This window comes from Haliotis asinina, chromosome 2 (assembly GCF_037392515.1).
Source record: "Haliotis asinina isolate JCU_RB_2024 chromosome 2, JCU_Hal_asi_v2, whole genome shotgun sequence".
Classification (NCBI taxonomy): Eukaryota; Metazoa; Mollusca; class Gastropoda; order Lepetellida; family Haliotidae; genus Haliotis; species Haliotis asinina.
In genome coordinates, this window is record NC_090281.1 from 36,277,616 (window position 1) to 36,297,103 (window position 19,488).

Sequence of the window (19,488 nt, forward strand, 5' to 3'; positions counted from 1 at the left end):
GTATCGTATTGGTATCGACCATCAGGATTTTCTAACTTGGATCAAGTGCCTATCTCCAGGTTAGTATGCCGATGGATGAGTAGGCTGATTGTCAAATAATGGTGAGGTGATAAGGCAAGTGAGGCTACGTTGGTGGGCATTGGTGAAAAGATTAGATGAGTGAGGGTGAGTAGGATTGGTGAGGTGATTGGAGGAGTGAAGGTGAGTTTTGGAATTGGTGAGGTGATTAGGTAAGCTGGAGGAGTTGGTGGGGACTGGTAGGGTGACACTCTTCACAAATCCCAATAAACGACACTATTGCACACCAATCCTGACTTGAAGATTGCATTCTCTGACAGTTTGGTCTACTAATGCCTACAGGGACAAATAGCTACAGGGAATAATAGCTACAAAAATTGTTGTGACAACGATACGCTTACCTGCACACGCATGGACTGTACCGGTTAGTGTGCACTAATGTCTACAATGAGATTAGGGGAGTAGAGGACAAAGTGCAGTTAGCGGAGGCTATACTCCATCTCACATGGTTGAAGGGTAGAAAACATATTGAGGGATAACACAAAGTGAGAAGGGAAATGTTCAATTTATTGAGAGAGATTTTTCTTGTTGAGCAGGAAATATATTACTTTAAAATGCTTGTAACCAAAATCTTTCCTAACCATGGCAAACCCAAAGAAAGTCGAGTACTTCACATCACAGAAAGTAGGACAGCAGATACTACTAGATGGCTACAGATACAGACTCAACAACCGACGACAGACCTGTGTAGACTGGAAGTGTGTTCATGGAGGCTGCCTTGGTAAGTGCACCACAGTCAGACAGTTTGTTTGAAATCGGTCCCCACACAACCATCCACAGGAGGATCAAGCAGCTCTTCTACATCTCCTGAGTGAAAAGGTACAACAGAAAACAGGATCCCCTCCGCCACCTGTGATATCCGTGGCTGCTACTTTCACTTCACACAGGCTCTCTGGAGGAGGGTTCACTCTCAGCTTCAGTGAAGCCTACCAGCAGGATTCTGAAGTCAGCAGTTGGGTGAACAGCAGAACAGCAGCACTTCCCCTACTTCAAGTGGCTATGGTTTAAGACACCAGGGTCGAGATCATGAACGACGCCCCTGCTATTGCACAGAAAGATGCCTTCCACTACTAGGTCACCAGCACCAGGGTGGAAGACCATATGCCAAGTTCCGAGCCGGAATATGGAACCACTATAAGATGCAAGGATAAAGGGCGAACAACAATCTCAAGGGTTGGCATTCTCACCTCAACAAGACTGTGCAAAGGGCTCACTCTAACATTTTCGCTTTTGTAAAAGTGCTACAGACGTTGGCAAAAACTGAGAGAAACAAGCTGGTGCAGATGTCGCATGATACCCAGCCCTACCGCGTAAGAGAGAGACTAAGAAGACTGAAGGACAAACTGGCAACTGGACTCACGACCCCCATAGAGTTCCTCTCAGCTGCAGGACACTTGATTAAGTTAGCATAAATGACACAAACATGTTGAATGGCTTCAGAAATGTACATTTGTATATTTGTACATATGTAAATAATTCACGCTGATTCATCTTAATATATGACTTAGAATGTTACATCATTTAATCACAATTAATAATTTAATAATATGTAATGTAAGTTTGTGTGAAGAAATGAAAGTGATGTATGATTAAACCTTATAAAATGTCACTTAAAGTCTGTGTTTTGTATTCCCTATAAGGATTAGTGCACAATGAAGTGGGACCTACCACTTCAGTGAAAGGGTAGATGCTGTATAATTTGTGACCACTGGTGCGTAAAATTGTTTATTTAAGACTGTAGCTATGTGTCCCTGTAGACATTAGTAGATGCCACCACCCTGACAGACACCCTCCATCAACTGCTGTCCCTCATCCGAGGCTGAGGTGGCACTCATCCCTATTTCAGTATAATGTTTTTACAATAATGAAGCACTTCCAACACATTCTTCAATCAAATAGAGTGAACAAACTACAGTAAAAAATGTTCAACTTTTCAACACCGACTGAAGTGTAATGGCCATTAGAAGTGTTATGCTGAAGCTATAATACAACATGCATCCTGATAAAAATATTGGGGACAATTAATTCGTATCCTCATGCCATAAGTTAATTTCATGAGTTCACATTCTCTCACCTTCTGTAGGTGAATCACAATCCTGAATCATTTTCAAATGTCCAACAACACAGATGGGATACTGTAGTGGACAATCCTATATGGGGTTGAAAAATACCATTGCCTGATGGCCTGGTTGTGTGGTCGGTCAAGTAAATATCCACACTGAACCGTACCGTAATACAGTAGTGCCAAACTACTGATATGTTTTGCTATATGTATTTTGATAATGCAATAAAAGAGTGATTGCTACAAATCATAGTAATTCCTTTACACAACGTATAGTGTTTATCTGACTAGTTGCTCACTGGACCATGTGAACAGAATCTGATTATTATCACCCTGGATAACCCTAGGTGCCTGTGAGGTGCAAGAAGGTGCACGACTTATGTTACTGGGTACCCATTTTCTGCTAGGCGAACAGAGGTTTGAAAGTGAGATCACATACATGTATCACATGTGTTTCATTATGGGGCAGGACTATATCATAGAAACTGTCAACCTGCCAAACATGGTCACCCTTCTAAGGATTCTCCAAGTCTGACATTGCTTAACTGCAACACATTCATGACCTGAGCTTTATGCACAGGAGTACACACCACAATTCATAAAGATTATTTACAGAAGAAACCAAATTGTTAATTGTGGTCAAAAGAATGTCAACCCCAGCCTATAATTTTGGAAGCAATGGTTAAATTCTGATATCAAAAGCACACAAGAAAATACTAGAGAATCTGCATATTCTTGGAACATTTTTCATGTTTTCACTTCAATATTCAATGTAAAAAATCACATGTATAGTGAGGCCCATGATACATATTGCCCTACATATACACTAGCAACAGCCATACAAGGGTCAAACAATCTGACATGTAGAACTTTACATTGGCCCTTTAAATGTATAACTACACCATCAAACTGTTGGAAAACAAGGAAATTGTCCGTCACGTGTAATACACTGTAAAATACATTTAAAAAAGGCTTCAAAGACAGTGAATGGGTACCTCATTAAGGATGGGAAAGTCGCAATAACATGGAGGGGAAGGTGGTTGCATGAGTGGTATGATCCCCAGGGAGTTGAGACTGATAATACGATGTACCGTTGAGATTCACATTAAATGAATGAGGGAAAAATACAAGCGGCTTGTGGATGTATTACTGGTGTGGACATGTGTGCTACATAAATATCCTATATTAATAATAATAATTAAAAAAAAAAAGAGTTTTACATTCAAAATCCCGACCGCCTTACTGGATATCAAGTGATCAGTGCCAAGACAAAAGGATCCCTGGCCAGAGGCGACACTCGGTACAAACCCATGTAGACTACTGTTGATACAGTTAGCAATTTATCGGCAGTAAACATACATAAGCGTCCACTGTTTAGTTGTTTCATATAATACTACAAAGCCTGCTGTACCAATTTTATCAACTGATTACTTTACGGATGGTATATTACCTCACAGTCGTCTCTGATATCTGCCTGTCTGTGACAACATTCTCCAACACGGGAGGCCCTCGAGGGTTTTATGCCAAGATTCATCTAAATTTCATATCAAGTTATAAAAAAATTACAGAACACTTATTTTCTTTAAAGGACAAGATAATCACCTTACCAACTGCACTGTTCGTAGTCTACAGCATCCCAACAGACAGAGATGAGAAAAACAGATGACTCAGTTTGATTAGTCTTTTCCACAAATTGCCATTAACAATTTATATGGTTGATGGAAGCTCTGTTCTTTAAATAGTTAATGAATCAATATAATAGCATCATTTGGGACAAAATAATGCTATATATGACCAGACATATATAGGATCTACTAATTATTGCCTGCTGACAAGATGCCCTTTCCAGCACACTGCTAACTATGATGAAGGGTCTCACAGCTTACCACCAAGAGATACCCCTTACAGCCTACAGACTAGAGACCCTAAAAGCTTACCATCTCACCACCTTGAAGAGATGCCCTTAACAGCCTAGAGACCAGCGAACAGTTTACCACCTAGAGGAGATGCCCTTATCAGCCTACTGTCTACAGCCCCCTTCCATCTTCCTCCCAAATGATTCTCCCCACCCAGACCGCCTATAACTAATAGGCTTATCACAGTTGATCCAGGGTGCAACAAGAACACCATAAGTCTTAAACTGTTTGTACAACTTCAAAAGTTCATTTACACAAAGATTGTAAAGTAAACATATAAACTTTACTTCTGAAGTTCACATTCTTATCACTGATTTAGATAAGCCACGTAAAATTATAAATTATTCCACACATTTTCTTTCATGTTTGTGGATGAACCCAAATTCAGTTTAAAAATAAAAAGAGTAAAAGAGATATTAATAAAAACCTTTCTTTTGATACACCTTTTTATAAGTTCTACATTGTATTTATCTGTGGAATTAATCTGAAATCAACAATCACTACATATATTAAGTATGTAGTCCTTATTCCTGAATTAACATAATAATCCCAAACCTATCTAAAAACAAGAAGTCAAATATTGGTGTGGTTTTAAGACAAAGGGAAAAAGCTTCCTTGAGTAGAGAACTGAAAATTGTTGTCAGTTCTAAATGAAAAAATATCTTCAAACATTAATATGAAGAGGTACACATTGTTTCAGACAAGTTAATTTCAACGTCATCAACCCAACATGTCCAATAATTTCAAAGATAACTATTGACATTGTTTATTGTACTTTGAGGTGTTAAATTTACTGCTATTGGTCCTAAATGTCAAATAACTTCAGCATTGTCAGTCACAAATATCTACACTGTTTTGAATGAATCATTTTGAATGTAATCATTTCAAGCCCAAAGGGTTCAGTTTTAATAATCAAGAGGGTGTAAATTATATGTGCCCTGCCTGTTATTGTTTCTGAGGTAGAGTGATCCCCAGAACTGCTATCACTCAATTCTCAGTCGATCACAACATAAATCAGCCTATCAACACAGACAACCTTCAATAAACACTGATGGGATGGAGGATATTGAACTGAGTAGATGTAAGACATTAGCCCTGATAGACATCCAGAGGTGTTTGTTTTATCCACAATGAAAAACTCCCATATATCATCTAATGTTGTATGTTAATTCTAATATCTGCCCCTGCTACAAAATAGATCATACACTGATTCAAATGACAAAAGTTTTATCAAATGTTTTCAAATTTAGATTTTTTTTTTTCCAAATTTTATTATGTTGACGTGAAAAAGAAATCAATGTAATTTTATGCAATATTTAAACATGTTCACCAACAGGGACAAAATTACTATCATAGATTGTGTCTACCTGAAAGTCCAGCCATGGGATTGGTATGATGAGAGATCACTTTTACAACTTGCTTATCAAAATTGTTCTTTTGAAAAAAGAGATGCCATATCCGTACCATAATGTCTTTCTTTCTTCTATTTACTTATCAAACTATTTTTTGTGTGGATTAGTTTCAAGTTTGCATCTTTTTAAGTAAAGCTGCTCTTGGCAGTATTTCAGCATCATGTCAGAATCAAAGTGGGAGTCAGACTCCAGTGTGCTGCATAATAAGTGAACACTATATCACCACACTATCGCTATCCTAGTGCAATGTATGTTTCAGCTGTATCATAAATCAATGTACAGTTAGCTAATACCTAACACTGACTTGGGAACTTGGTTTGTACTATTCTCATCACCAAGTCCTCAGATTATCCTCCACAGGAATCAGTTCTACTCTTCCTATCACCAAGTCCTCAGACTATCCCCAAAGGAATCAGTTCTACTCTTCCTATCACCAAGTCCTCAGATTATCCCCAAAGGAATCAGTTCTACTCTTCCTATCACCAAGTCCTCAGATTATCCTCCACAGGAATCAGTTCTACTCTTCCTATCACCAAGTCCTCAGACTATCCCCAAAGGAATCAGTTCTACTCTTCCTATCACCAAGTCCTCAGACTATCCCCAAAGGAATCAGTTCTACTCTTCCTATCACCAAGATCTCTGATTATCCTCCAAAGGAATGAGTTCTACTCTTCCCATCAAGTTCTCAGACAATAATTCAAAGGCACCAATTGTATTCACGCCATCACCAAGTCCTCAAACTATCTTCCAAAGGAATCAGTTCTAATCTTCCTGTCATCAAGCTCGCAGACTATCCTCCAAAAATAAAAGATACTACCATAAACATAAAACTCACCAATTTCTAGAATGCTGATTAAACAATTATCCTTTAATGAAATCAATTCTACTCTGCCAAAAACCGAACTCCCAGAACCTTCTCCAAACTAACCATCTCTTTTGGACATATCAGCATGTCCTCAGGCTATCCTTCAAACTAATCAGTTCTTTTGACCATACCATCAAACCCTCAGACTATCGTTCAATGGAATCAGCTCAGTTGAACACATCATCAAGCTCAGACATATTAGATTTATCCCAATAAGCTCTCTCGAACACAGGAATAATTCTCCCCAACTGTGACCTCAAACTTTCCTATCAGGGTACCTGCTCTACTGAACACAGCTTCAAGCCATACAAACAGCTCAGGTTTATCCTACAAACGAATCAGCTCTACTGAACACAGGAATAACCCTCCCCAACTATGACCTCAAACCTTCCTATCAAGGCACCAGCTCGAAGCCATCAAGCCAACCAAGAGCAGGATGTCCAAGTTCATTCTAATCTCATCCCCGGATGTCCTGGCCCTATCAGATAGCCAAGTGGTCAAGGCAGGGGATACCTAGCGAGCCGATCACTGTCCCAAGTTTCCATGTAGATGATATTTGTCCCAGTAAACTTGTAGCTTAGGCAAGTGCGATGTTTCCTCTAGAATGTGTAAACATGGATCAGCAAAGTACACAGTGATTAGATATTCCATTTGTAGCAGCACTATCATTTCACTACATACACAACCTAGGCTCTGGTGTTTCAGCTCCTGTCACAGATCAACCCTTTCAACCTTGGGCGTACATGTTTTGGAAAGAGCTTCTCAAGACTTAACGGTTTTGTAACTTTGTAACCATGAAGAACTACCGATTACATAGACTCTTAAAGTCTTTGTTTTGCTTTGCGTTTATAACCCTGTTACTTATAGGATTAAAAAAAATGGTAAAAAAACAATTTATCTTAATGCAAGCACCCAAACAGATTTAGAGATATATTTCTTAAGTATTAAAGAGAATTTAATGCATTTTTTTAGTCCCCCAAACAATTTGCTCATGTCAATATGAATCATACAGCACCTACAGAAACACTCAGAACACTGGTAACTAAGTCAGCTGGTTTAAATAAAGCTTTAAACAATAACAGTTATATCACAGTGAGACTGGGTGCTGGCAGAATGCCTGAAGTGATACAGTTCCCTTCATCACTTGGAGAAACCCATGAACATGGTGCTGACAAACCTAAATCCAAGATAACAGGTTCCTGGAACACCCAGGGGGCATAATTGCACACACCAAATAAAATGACTAGGGACACCATGCTAGGAAAGTCAAGTAACTGCAAAGAACTATTAATAAAATAGATTTGAGTTTACTAAGACATGTCTGAGACATTGGATTTGATGAATAGAAGGACCAGAAATTACCACGAAGCCCATGTTATCATAATGAGCTGAGTTATCTCTATTAGGTAGGTCAGGATCTAAGTCAAAGTTTCAAATCTTTTTTTCAAGATTCTTTGACTTACAGCACCAAATGACACACATCATTTACTGAAAACTAATGGAATTGGGTGGTCAGACTTGCTGACTTGGTTGATACGTTATTATATGTCCCAGTTGCATATATCAATGCTCATGCTCTTGATCACTAGAATGTTCTGGTCCAGACTTAACTTTTTACAGATTGCCACCACATAGTAAGAATATTGCCAAGTGTGGCATTAAACAGTAAACAAACCAAAATAAGCCAAACCAAACTGTTAACCTGACATGCAGCGATATAACAAAATCCTATTCAAAGTGGTGATATTCTCAACTCACTGAGGTGACAGGGAGACATGAAGCATGTATGACTCAGAAGACGTAGCACAGCCAACAATTACACAGGGACTGCCATAGTAAACAAGATGTGTGCTTAAAACGTTGGAACAGGTTTACAGATAACTCTGTGAGTGGTATTACTCATACTTTACTCTTTGATAAAACAAAAGTCACACATAAATCAAACCAACATGTTTAACATTCAGACAGAAGTATTTTTTAGGCTGCAGCAATGACTATTCCCTGGCTAGAAATGTCAGCCAGAGACAAAGGTGAATATGAAATGACTACTCTAGTCTGCCAAGTAAAGAATGTCGATAACCTCAAACAACCTGGATAACATGACATTGCTTGCATTAAAACATGACCTGTGACTTTCAACCAACTGTTCAGTTTTTAAATTTTTCAAGTATTTTTTACTTCAGTAGAAACCATTAAAACAGGGATATATAGTTACATGTTAATTAACAAAAACGCTCAGGTTACTGAAGAAAGGTATACATTGTGATACAGATTTTTTATAAAATTGATGCTTTTGTTAGTCTGTAGCCATGAAACAATTGATGTCACTGAATTCTCCACAGATAAGTTCTGCTTCATGACAGCCTAAAACTTCAACTATGTGAGGACATAACATAATTAGGTCTGAATGGGTGAGTGTAGTATAAATAATGATAATACATAAGAGTACTTTTATAGCATCGCATCCACATCACATCACATGTACACTGCTTTTAGCAATACAGTCGAAACCTGTTTACTCGGACCCTACATATCCTGAAACCCCGCCTTCCGAATGATTTTTATGTGAAATGAAACTTACGTTCATTAATTGTACTCGCTTAACTGGACCCCGCGCTTTTGGACCTGGGCAGCGAATTTTCAAAACATTCCTATAGATTTCAATTGAAAAATGATTTAGTTATCCGGACGGAGAGATCTGTGCAATGTGCATGTGTCACGTCACTACCGTTTACTGCACGAATATGTGATTTCACTCTTTATCTCTCGGAAGGCATTTGATGTGAATTGATTAATTAGGCATCAAAACACTAGGGGCGCGTGCCACTCGGGTTGTTCATTAGGTTTTGGTGGGTGTGAGAACATCTTATCAGTAACGAAAACACATGTTAAGTAGCATTATGGTAAACTACACTGCAGTTGTATTGCATATAACACTTATAAATGAACCCCTACTATCTGTAGCGATGCAAGTTAAAAATAGCCTGCCACATGATATACGTCATGTGATCCCATCCGGAAGTTTACTTTCTGCAGACGCAATACATGATTACGTCCGAGACAACCTAACAAATGGTAACCTGCATTCTGCCTTCCATGTATTATCGGTACACTTATATGTTATGATGATTCACTGTTACTACTATTGATGGTAGTGCTGGAGCAATTAATCGTAGGATCGGTTAATCGTTCGATCCAAGTCAAAATAAACGACTGTCGATTACTAATGAACTGCAGATTGATTAATCGGAAAATAATGATTTAGTTTTACTCTGTCTTGTCATGTTTTCTTTTACCAAAGCATGTGACAAACTTCATGCACTCACCATGTTCCATACATCAAATTTTGCAACCAGACGCCAAAACTGATACATGCATTTTAGGTTGGCGATACAATGCTGATACAATGCTTAATTACAGTTCTTCACAGAATCGGTTTTTCCATTTCAACATTAAGAGAACGTCTTTGTTCACCATTGAACAACAACACAAAACAGTTTTGTTTTTCTTGATGATCCAATGACGCTGCAAGTGTCCGCAATTTGAAAGCGTTAACAATTGACAACACAGAAGTTAGCTGGCTCACATTGGTGTTTGACAGTGGAATGACAGTACAAACGATTATAATCAATCGATCACCAATCGGACCGAAGCGATTATCGATATGACAATGTGTAATGATAACCTACTCTAACTGACTGTTGATTTATTGATATACATACATGAAAATCTTTTGCTTTCACTTAATATTCACGCTTTGCTTGTTTGATCCAGTTAACCGGACGTCTTGCTATCCAACGATTTTCAAGTGAAATCAAAACGTCCGGATAAATGTCATGAAGAGGGAGACCAGAAATGGGCTTCACACACTGTATTCACCTGGGGAATCGTAACTGGTTCTTTGGCATGAAGAGCGAACATTTTCACGTCTACCCCACAGGTTGTTGTCATCCGTCACTCTGATATAGCTTCGGTTCATAGTGCTGGACTCTGAATGTTTGGGTTCTAATCCTGAATAGGAATCAGTACTTTACTGAGAAAATGCAACCCCAAAAAGTGCGTGAAATATACTACCGACAGAAAATAAGGGAACCAAGAAATTGAATGTAGATGACTTTGACTGTCACAGGGTCCGTTATCGTGGCGTATTTCCCAAACGCAACATCCAATGACAATGGAATTTCGCATAATGCATGCCCAGCACGTGCTACACGGGCATACAGAAGTTAACTCCTGTAAATGTACTGGAGAAGTCGCAATCACTAATGCAATAGAGATTGACACTTACTGACAGAAATGCCTCAGAGGCAGTGTCTCGGTGAAGCAACAAAATGGAGAATTGAGGGGATGATAGAGGGGGGACATCATTATGTGAAGTTGTGCGGCAGCTGGGTAAATCAAAAAGTGTAATTTCATGCCTGTGGGATAAGTACCGTCAAACGGGTGGGGTTGCATCGAGACCTGGGCGTGGTAGACCAAAATCAACGACACCACGACAGGATCGTCTTATCACGTTAATTGCTCTACGCGATAGGTTTAAATCGGCCCCTGCCATCAATAGAGAATTCCGCACACTCACTGGAAGACGCATTTCAAATTCAACCGTTAAAAACCGACTCTATCAAGCTCGTCTGAAAGCAAGACGGCCTTTTAAGGGTGTCACCCTTTCAGCTCACCATAAGCGCCAAAGATTGGCATGGGCTAGGCAGCATCAGGGATGGGTTATGCGCCACTGGCGTTACACCATGTTCTCTCATGAGTCAAGGTTTTGCCTACGATTCACAGATGGCAGAAAACGTTGTTGGCGTCGGAGCGGGGAGCGATATGCCAGAGCAGCAATTCTTGACCATGATCGATATGGAGGTGGTGGTGTCATGGTGTGGGGTGGGATTACACATGACAGACGATCAGATTTGGTCATCATTAACGGAGCCATGACTGGTCAGCGATACGTTGACCAAATATTGCGTCCTGTTGTGGCTCCATTGGATAGAGTTATCGGCCGAAATTTTGTATTCCAAGATGATAATGCCAGACCACATCGGGCCTGAATTGTCTCCGCTTATCTCCGACAAGAAGGTATCCAGACATTGGACTGGCCCTCTTAGTCCCCAGACCTGTCCCCAATTGAACATCTCTGGGACGTTCTTGGTCAAAGGGTGTATGCCAGGGACCCAGGACCCGCCAACCTGGCCCAGCTTGGTGCAGCTCTCCAAGAGGAATGGCAGGCAATACCACGGGCAACCATCCGGAAATTGATTAACAGCATGCCATCAAGGTGCCGTGAATTGTTGCCCAACATGGTGGACACACCAGATATTGAACTTGACGCCTAAAATTGATTTAGTGGATATTTAAAGCAGTTTCAAATTCGCTATTATTTCATTAGTTCCCTTATTTCTTGTCGGTAGTATAGTTTCCAAATTTTGTAAGCCAGTCAGGCAAGCCACTAGCCACAAAATAATGGGTTTTCTTGTGGATATTTACGGTATGTGTCCTCCGGGCACCTATCCATGAGGCCTTGTGTATTTCAGTATACCTGCACCAAAAATCACAAACCTCAGAATTAATATTCTTCTGAAGCATGTCTCTTTTTACAGACATTCTGAATCAGATTCAGTGGAAGGGGCAGAAAGACATTCAAATTTTATTGCATTTTAGAGAAATATAGGGTTGGTAGAGCTGAAAAACAACCAAAATGCCTAATGGAGGTCTTACCTTTAGGATTTTATCATAGAAACTGCAGAGGAAGCCAAAGAAGATGAGGACATTCTTGTACACTGAGTATTCTTTGGGAGTCTTGTCATTCACTGGCACACTGGAACATAAAACACAGGATTACTCTAGTTCTGTTGGCAGAATGATATTCTAAAGTGTTCAGTGAGTTTAGTTTTTCACCACACTCAGCAATATTCCAGCTAAATGACAGTGGTTTGCAAATAATCAAGTCTGGACAATACAATCCAGTGATTAACAGCATGAGCATTGATCTACGCAACTGGGATACGATTGACATGTGTATGAGTACCCGATCCCACTTCTTGTAACATGCATAGGCTTGTGAAAACCTTCATCAGGTGAATGAATGGTATGGGCCAGAGACCATGTATATGTAACAAAGAACAACAAAAGTAATAAGAAAACACATGGAGGCTAAACAATGGAAGACCACAGTTAACTTTTGTTGACGCCAGCACTTAAAAGTTAATTAGTACTGTATGGAAGCTGAATGGATGAATGGAAATTCCTACTCTAATCACACAGAAATATCTTAACAAATAGATTCCAGCCTTATTCTAATCATGCAGACATCAGACTTCCAGACAAAGACTTCCTGAACCTACTGGCTTTCACCGTAACTGATCATATCAAATGTTGTAGTGTCTGATGTTAGTACTTACGTCTTGGCGCCAACCTGACACACACTCCTGACATGGGCCAGCACAAGCAGCCTCTTGAGGTACTTGACTCTGAGCTGCTGCCACTTCTCTGGAGAGTGCACCAAGATAGACAAGACAGGGTAGTACAGTGGACCTTCCGCCTGCGCAGAGAAGACACCGATGAGTGGGTGAGTTGGGTTCAACACTGCTTCACCAGTGAGTAGGTGGGTGGGTGGGTGTGTGGGTGTGTGAGTGGTTGAGTGAGTGAGCTAGTTGTTGTTTGAGTGGTGTGGGAGTGAGATAGTTTTTGGTCGAGTGAGTGGGGTTTAACACTGCTTAAACAGTCAGGGAGGAATAAGTAGTGAGTGAGTGTACCCAATACAAACACAGTAGCAACAGAAGGATAATACTGTGGGACACCCTTACCTCAAAACAGTTTTCAACCCATTTTTCTTTCGGCATGTCATGGAAGGTTTGTACATTCTTCTCATCCCTTGTCATTGAGCGTGTTCTGGAAGTGATGGACAGAGATTTTCAAAATTCCTTTCAGAATCAATCTTTCTGATGGACAAGGAACCCTTTTGCAAAAACTCATACAAGGCATGATGTCATTATGTTAGGCCCTGTTTGCACCCTGCATTATTAAAATTCTGACAACATACATCTAACCTTCAAACACAAAATATTTCACAATAATCCAATCTTAATGCTTGTACTTGTAGTAATAAAATCCATTCCATGTTTCACTAGTACAATGAGTGAAGATTGTAAAATTACGTTATAACAACAGAGATCCATATATTAACATGTTGACATTAGCATAGCATTGAGGATAAGTAGTGAGTGAGTATGGTTTTATGCCATTTTTAAGCAATATTCCAGCAACAGGCTTCACACATTGTACCTGTGTGGAGAATCGAACCTGGGTCTTTGTCATGATGAGTGGGTGCTCTAATCACTTGGCTACCCCATTGCCCCTTAGGAAAAGTAAGCTTACATATTGTCAAAATATAAAGCCACTCATTAACGTGCAGACAGCAACATAGCTCTGACTAACGACAACTTACGTGTTGACTACGTAGAGAGCCATATGAACCATGTATGGAACAAGATGCATGTTGCTCTGCCGACCACCGCCACCACTCTCATCACTGAAGGACTTTTCCTGGGCAAACCTCATAAGAAGCAACTTGATATCATGTACTGTGTAGAGATGGCTGGGGTCTCGCACCCCAGTACACTCCTGTAGGTAGTTGTTGTGTCTGTCAATACAGATCAGATAGGATGTCACTGCTTTCAACACACTTTGACACACAATGTTAAAGGTCAGTTGGTCAATGCTGCATTCTAAATATTCCAGGACAGTGACAACAATCGCATTCAGCTTTTGCAACTTGTAGAATGCCAACAAACAATGATGATTTTCAATCAACCAAGTCATTTATCGGATTCAGTTGTCCCTAAGAAACAGCAGAGGCTGCTAGGTAAGAAGTCAAACCAAGAATTCACACTGGAAGTGTGGCGATCAAAGGTAAATATCTGTACTAAAAGATATGCACAAAAGTCTTCAGAGCTGCCTTTGAATACATCAAACCCTTGTACATGACTCCATGCCCCGCTATTCACAAAAGATTTGTTCTGCAAAATTACTGTTGGAAATATTAATTCATTGTTGAGGGAGTTAACTAATAATCAGTGACTAGAACCCTGAAGTGTTTATAACTTGGCCAGTTTTGCAACAAACCATCACCTCTTTTGACAAGCATAAAGTAAACTAATTACATGAACAAGGATCTCATGCAAGTGTCAAAGAATAACCCACCTGGCGAGACAAGTGGCAAAAACTGATTCCTGGACTTGTGGTCCCCACATTGGGAGGAGTCCATTGCACTTGGTGTTGGCATTCTGGAGTGCTGCACTCTCCCACTCTTCTCTACCTCGTGCATGTCTGCAACAGGATGTCATATGACTATCAACAACACACACATCTAGATACACAATCAGCAATATTACGTCACATTGCCTTAATTCATCAATGAATACACTAAAATGCAAATATGGCATGTTTTGCAAAATATATTATAATAGACATGAAACAACATGCGTCAATATTGTTCACAGCTTAAACTTCAGATTACTTCACATTCTCTGTGGTCACTTGGACTTGAATTACCATAGTTATGCTTTACTCCTTCCTTCACCTACCTTACAGCAGCAGCGTGACACTCGACATGGATGACGTTGAAGTGGGACACAGTGGTGTAGCCTACTGACTTCCTTGTCTTGTTTTCGAACTCGTCCAGGTTTGTTCTCTTGGTGAATGTGTAGATAGCAAGCACCTGCAGGTAAAACATGGTTAATCTTCTTATGTCAAGTTTAAGGACAAATATGTGGAAAACCTCAAGAGAGAATAATCAACATGGCTGATAGCAGCACTCAGCTATGCCATTTGTGAACACTAACAGGCTGAATGATGAAAAAAAAAATGGCTGAAATAGCTGATAACATTACTAAGCAGTATACCAGCTATGGTGGCCTGTAAATAATCAAGTCTGGACCAGACGATCCAGTAATCAGTATTCTGAGCAATGATCCACACCATCAAGGCACACTGACCTCATCTATCAATCAGTCAAGTCACTCAACCTGACCACCCAATCTATTGTGTTAGACCTGTTACAACCAGCATTAGTTGCTGATCAACTGTAACCCAGAATCCCTAGAGTGTCCAAAGTCAAGGTGTGCAGGTGTACCTTCTGAGGCTGGTACCTGTAGCCCTCCCTACAGATGCAGCAGGTGAGGCCGGTCTCCTCCTTTAAGTCCTCCATCTGTTTCAGCACCGTGCTCTTCACAGTCACCTGCCCTTTCTCGTTTGTCTAGAAGAGTTACATCATGGTGACATACAGTAAACTGTGCTCACAACAAGTCTGAACAATGATACAGTCATGGTGTACAAAATAGAGACTGAAAGCCATTGGGTCCCTCTCATAAACTTTGAAGATTGACGGCATATATTCAACTACACAAGAATCAAACCTCAAGAACCCCCTGACCTGCTAAAATCTGAACACTGGTTATATGACAGAATGTCAGTTTGACATGGAAAGCAAGAAAAGAAAAAAATGAAGCAGGGACCCGTTTCAGAAAGCTCTCACAAGCCTAAGATCTCACATTTTTTCTTGTAGCATTTGTACCTCCAATACTCTAACACTGAGCTTTGTGATATGGAGTCCATGACTATTTACCACAAAGTGATCTTAATGCTGAGTAACCACTTCAACACAGGCTTACAATCACTGTAGCACTAAGATTGCTTTGTTCAGTGGCACATGTCTTTTCTTCTTTGGTGAAACACATGAGCTGAGGCTTTGTCAAATCTTGAAGGATAATCATTGCCAATGTGTAACAAAGGGTTTTAGGCAGGCCTGCAGTACAGAAGTCACTTGACAATAACTCTGAAACTAAAACGCAGCTTACTTGTGACACTGTTAATACATATGAGGATCTAAGCCATTTCCACAGAGTGACCCTTAGCACTAAAACATTTGCAAGTCAGTGTCAGTGACCATTACAAATGCCTTAATGCTAAGATGCTCACTCAGGACATGAACAACCTGAAACGTCACCAGCTCACCGTCATCCCAAGAGCTCCAAGATGCTTCTTCCTGACGGCCATGGCTAGCCTCTTCTTCTCCGCTTTCGTCTGTTGTCGAATCTCCTCAATCTAAAAAAATGATAAGCTCATACTGTAAGCTGCAGAGCAAACTGTAGAGGCCTACACAACTGGGCCACCTTCATCTCTTGTTTTAATACAGAACCCTGTCCATACAGGTTTCCTTCAGCACATCTATAACACATTTACAAAACAGAACCTTACACAGATTTTCGGAACTCTTACCAGTAGACTAGTAGTCATATCTAACACTCCTTTGTGAATCGAAGTTTTTCTGCCTGGTGATTCTTGTAGGATTAAAGGAAACCCTAATGTATTTTGTTTCAGTAACAACATTTACCTTTCTCGCTGCTGATTCGTTGCTCTTGAGGGCATCCAGGAGATTCTCAGCCAGTGTTCCAATGTGTTTGTCAGATGACACCTGCTCCAGCTTGTGGAGGATAGGGATACAGCTCTCTGCTATAAGGTCCTGGAAACAGGTATAGGAACATAAACAGCAAGTTCACATACATAACTACCATATTTGCAATACAAAGTGCACTGCCCCAATAAATACCCATGACCAACTCCTGAACCAGTTGGTAAAGAATGTTTATAGCATGTAAGTAAATGAGTGAGTGAAATCGAACCTTGGTCTCAAGTGTGATGAGTGGACGTCTAAACCCTTAGGCTACCCCATCACTCCAGGAATCTTGATAATTACCCCAACTAAGACCAAAACATTACGTGGCAGTTCATACTTTCTTCTGTGCATTATATTTTTTGACAGAAAGCAGCGATGTAGAGGACAAAAATTTCCTAAATTGTAATTATGGCAAATAATCTAAGGCAAGTAGTTACCTGTGTCAGTTTGTGCTTGGTACAGAGTCCAGTGAGGAGACGAAGAGCGTATCCAAGGGACTGCTTGCTGATAAACTCTTTCCACACCTCTGAGTCAGTTCTGTAACAAAATGAGGTCCTTGAGTAGTATCAAACTTATTAGATATTTTGTTCATGTTCTCAATGGAAACAAAGGAATTTCAACTCATCTTGGAAGATCTTTGATCCAATGAGCACTGATATTTGAACTAAACAAAACATCTTATTGGAGCAAAATAAACAATACAAAACTTGCTAGATGTTTCAGATGAGTTTGTTCCCAGGCTTGAAAACCATCCAATGAGAAAAATGAGAGCACCAAGGAGCACACATTACACAACAGTTAACATGGTCACCTATGGTCACTACCACTACTCCAATAACAGTGACTAGGGTTTTTATACTATTTTTAGGAAATTCAAGCAACACTGTGCCAGGGGACACCAGAGATCGGTTTCACATGTTGTACTCATGTGAGGAAACGAACCCATGATTTCTGTTGACAGGCAAACACTAATATTACTAGACTGCCCAAACAACAGACATCAATGACAAAATATGAAAGACACATCTGCTTTATCTCAAGGTTACCCTTCAGCTTAACACAGCTGAGCATGAGCAGTGATGACTAAGCATTGCACTTATAGCACAAGTGTATTTGCACATCACACACATCACATCTGAATGGTCTTTGTAAAAGGTATAAAGTTGACTGCTGGGACTCAGGACAAGAATTAAATCAGAAATATATGCAACTTACGCCAGGAGTGTTTTGATAGCTGGGGCATGCATGAGAATATAGTCCACGGAACTCTGAACAACTCCATCTTGTAGGATCAGATTTTTCAGCCGGATGCCATTGGCATTGCTCTGTTGAAAACAAACAAATTTTTGCATGACTTCACGTTGCTTCAGGCTGGAGTTAGCAATATTCATTATCTTGCCACTCATATGAATATCATGTTCTGATTGGCTGAGTGCTCTTCTATTAGTTTCAGTGTACTCCGCTCACAAGTGGGTAACACTTGTTAACTGCTTAGAATGATGAACTGTGGGAATTCATTTGGTACTCTATGTTAGTAATTCTTTATCTTGAATAAATAAGTCATGTATAATGTACGGAAATTCAACAATATTTTGCAAATGTAAATTGATGAAAGGGAGATAACTCTAAATTTGTTTTTCTTGTCATCTGTTGTTGCTAAAGTATTAGCTTAATGCCTAACTGTTGTACTCCTTGTTATGATCCAATACCCATGCTTTAAACAGTTCAGAATTAACATTAAGGTGTTCGTAAGATAAAATGTTGTTCTCTGGTCTGTCTGGGACCATCGGTTGCCGTCTATGTTTGTTTATGGTCCCTGAGCCCACCTAGACGGTACATCATCTCAAGTCCCCCTAACGACCAGTGAACAACGTATAACCAGTTCATTTGGCACTACAATGTGACAATCATAATAGTTTCCTTGTCAGAATCATAAGGTATGTATCAAGATGGATTCCTCTTACCTCAATACCACTTGCGATTGCACAGAAACAGTCAAGGTGCACCTGTTCATCCTGGCTGTGCTCAAAGTCAAACCTAGCAGAAGAAAAGGCACATTTCATGCACAAGACAATGAGACAAGGAGTTGGATAAGTCGATACTGTTTCAGGTGTATTAAGGCATGTCAGATCTTGGCAAGGCAAAGGATGTTGGCATGGATTACACTAGAACAGACCTACCTTGTACATGTACTGGTGATAGGCCTTGGTATATATACAGCACAGTGGCTAAGGAAACACTCACGATGCAATAGAGAGTCCTGTATTAATGATTAAAGATAACTTTCACTGTATCGGGTAACAATCTGTGCATATAATGTGCAAACACTGCGTACAGATTGAACTTACTTGTTGAAGTCGAGGTACTGCTTGAAGTGGTTGAGTAGTGCCATCATCTTGTCATCCTCGCCGAAGGCCAGGAAGGGAATGAGTCTCATGAGAGCCTGCAGGACGTTGTTGTTGGCACGGACGAAGGGGGAGTTAATGCGGCCAAGCAACATCATCAGCTGCTCCTTGTCACCACACAGCTTGGAGAATTCCTGTAGGCATACAGTGTCCCACTGTACAGTGTTTTTGTATAGTGCCTGTTTCTACAGTGTCATATCATAAAGTACAATTCTTCAGTAAGTGAGTGAGTGAGTGAGTGAGTTTAGTTTTATGCCGCACTCAGCAATATTAAAGCTATATGGCGGTGGTCTG

General features: G+C 40.1%; 1 protein-coding gene across 1 annotated transcript in view; it reads right to left on the minus strand.

Moving 5' to 3' along the window:
- LOC137273665 (E3 ubiquitin-protein ligase UBR4-like) overlaps positions 1-19,488 on the minus strand; it is a 130,487-nt gene that overhangs the window by 9,294 nt on the left and 101,705 nt on the right. Inside the window, exons 105-117 of the mRNA XM_067806458.1 lie at positions 19,138-19,328; positions 18,754-18,826; positions 18,005-18,114; positions 17,227-17,326; positions 16,727-16,855; positions 16,348-16,437; positions 15,467-15,589; positions 14,919-15,052; positions 14,536-14,661; positions 13,781-13,975; positions 13,140-13,224; positions 12,735-12,874; positions 12,052-12,151 (exon numbers count right to left, since the gene is read on the minus strand). Of these exons, the coding sequence (XP_067662559.1) occupies positions 12,052-12,151; positions 12,735-12,874; positions 13,140-13,224; positions 13,781-13,975; positions 14,536-14,661; positions 14,919-15,052; positions 15,467-15,589; positions 16,348-16,437; positions 16,727-16,855; positions 17,227-17,326; positions 18,005-18,114; positions 18,754-18,826; positions 19,138-19,328 (1,596 nt within the window). The remainder of the gene's footprint in view (positions 1-12,051; positions 12,152-12,734; positions 12,875-13,139; positions 13,225-13,780; positions 13,976-14,535; positions 14,662-14,918; positions 15,053-15,466; positions 15,590-16,347; positions 16,438-16,726; positions 16,856-17,226; positions 17,327-18,004; positions 18,115-18,753; positions 18,827-19,137; positions 19,329-19,488) is intronic.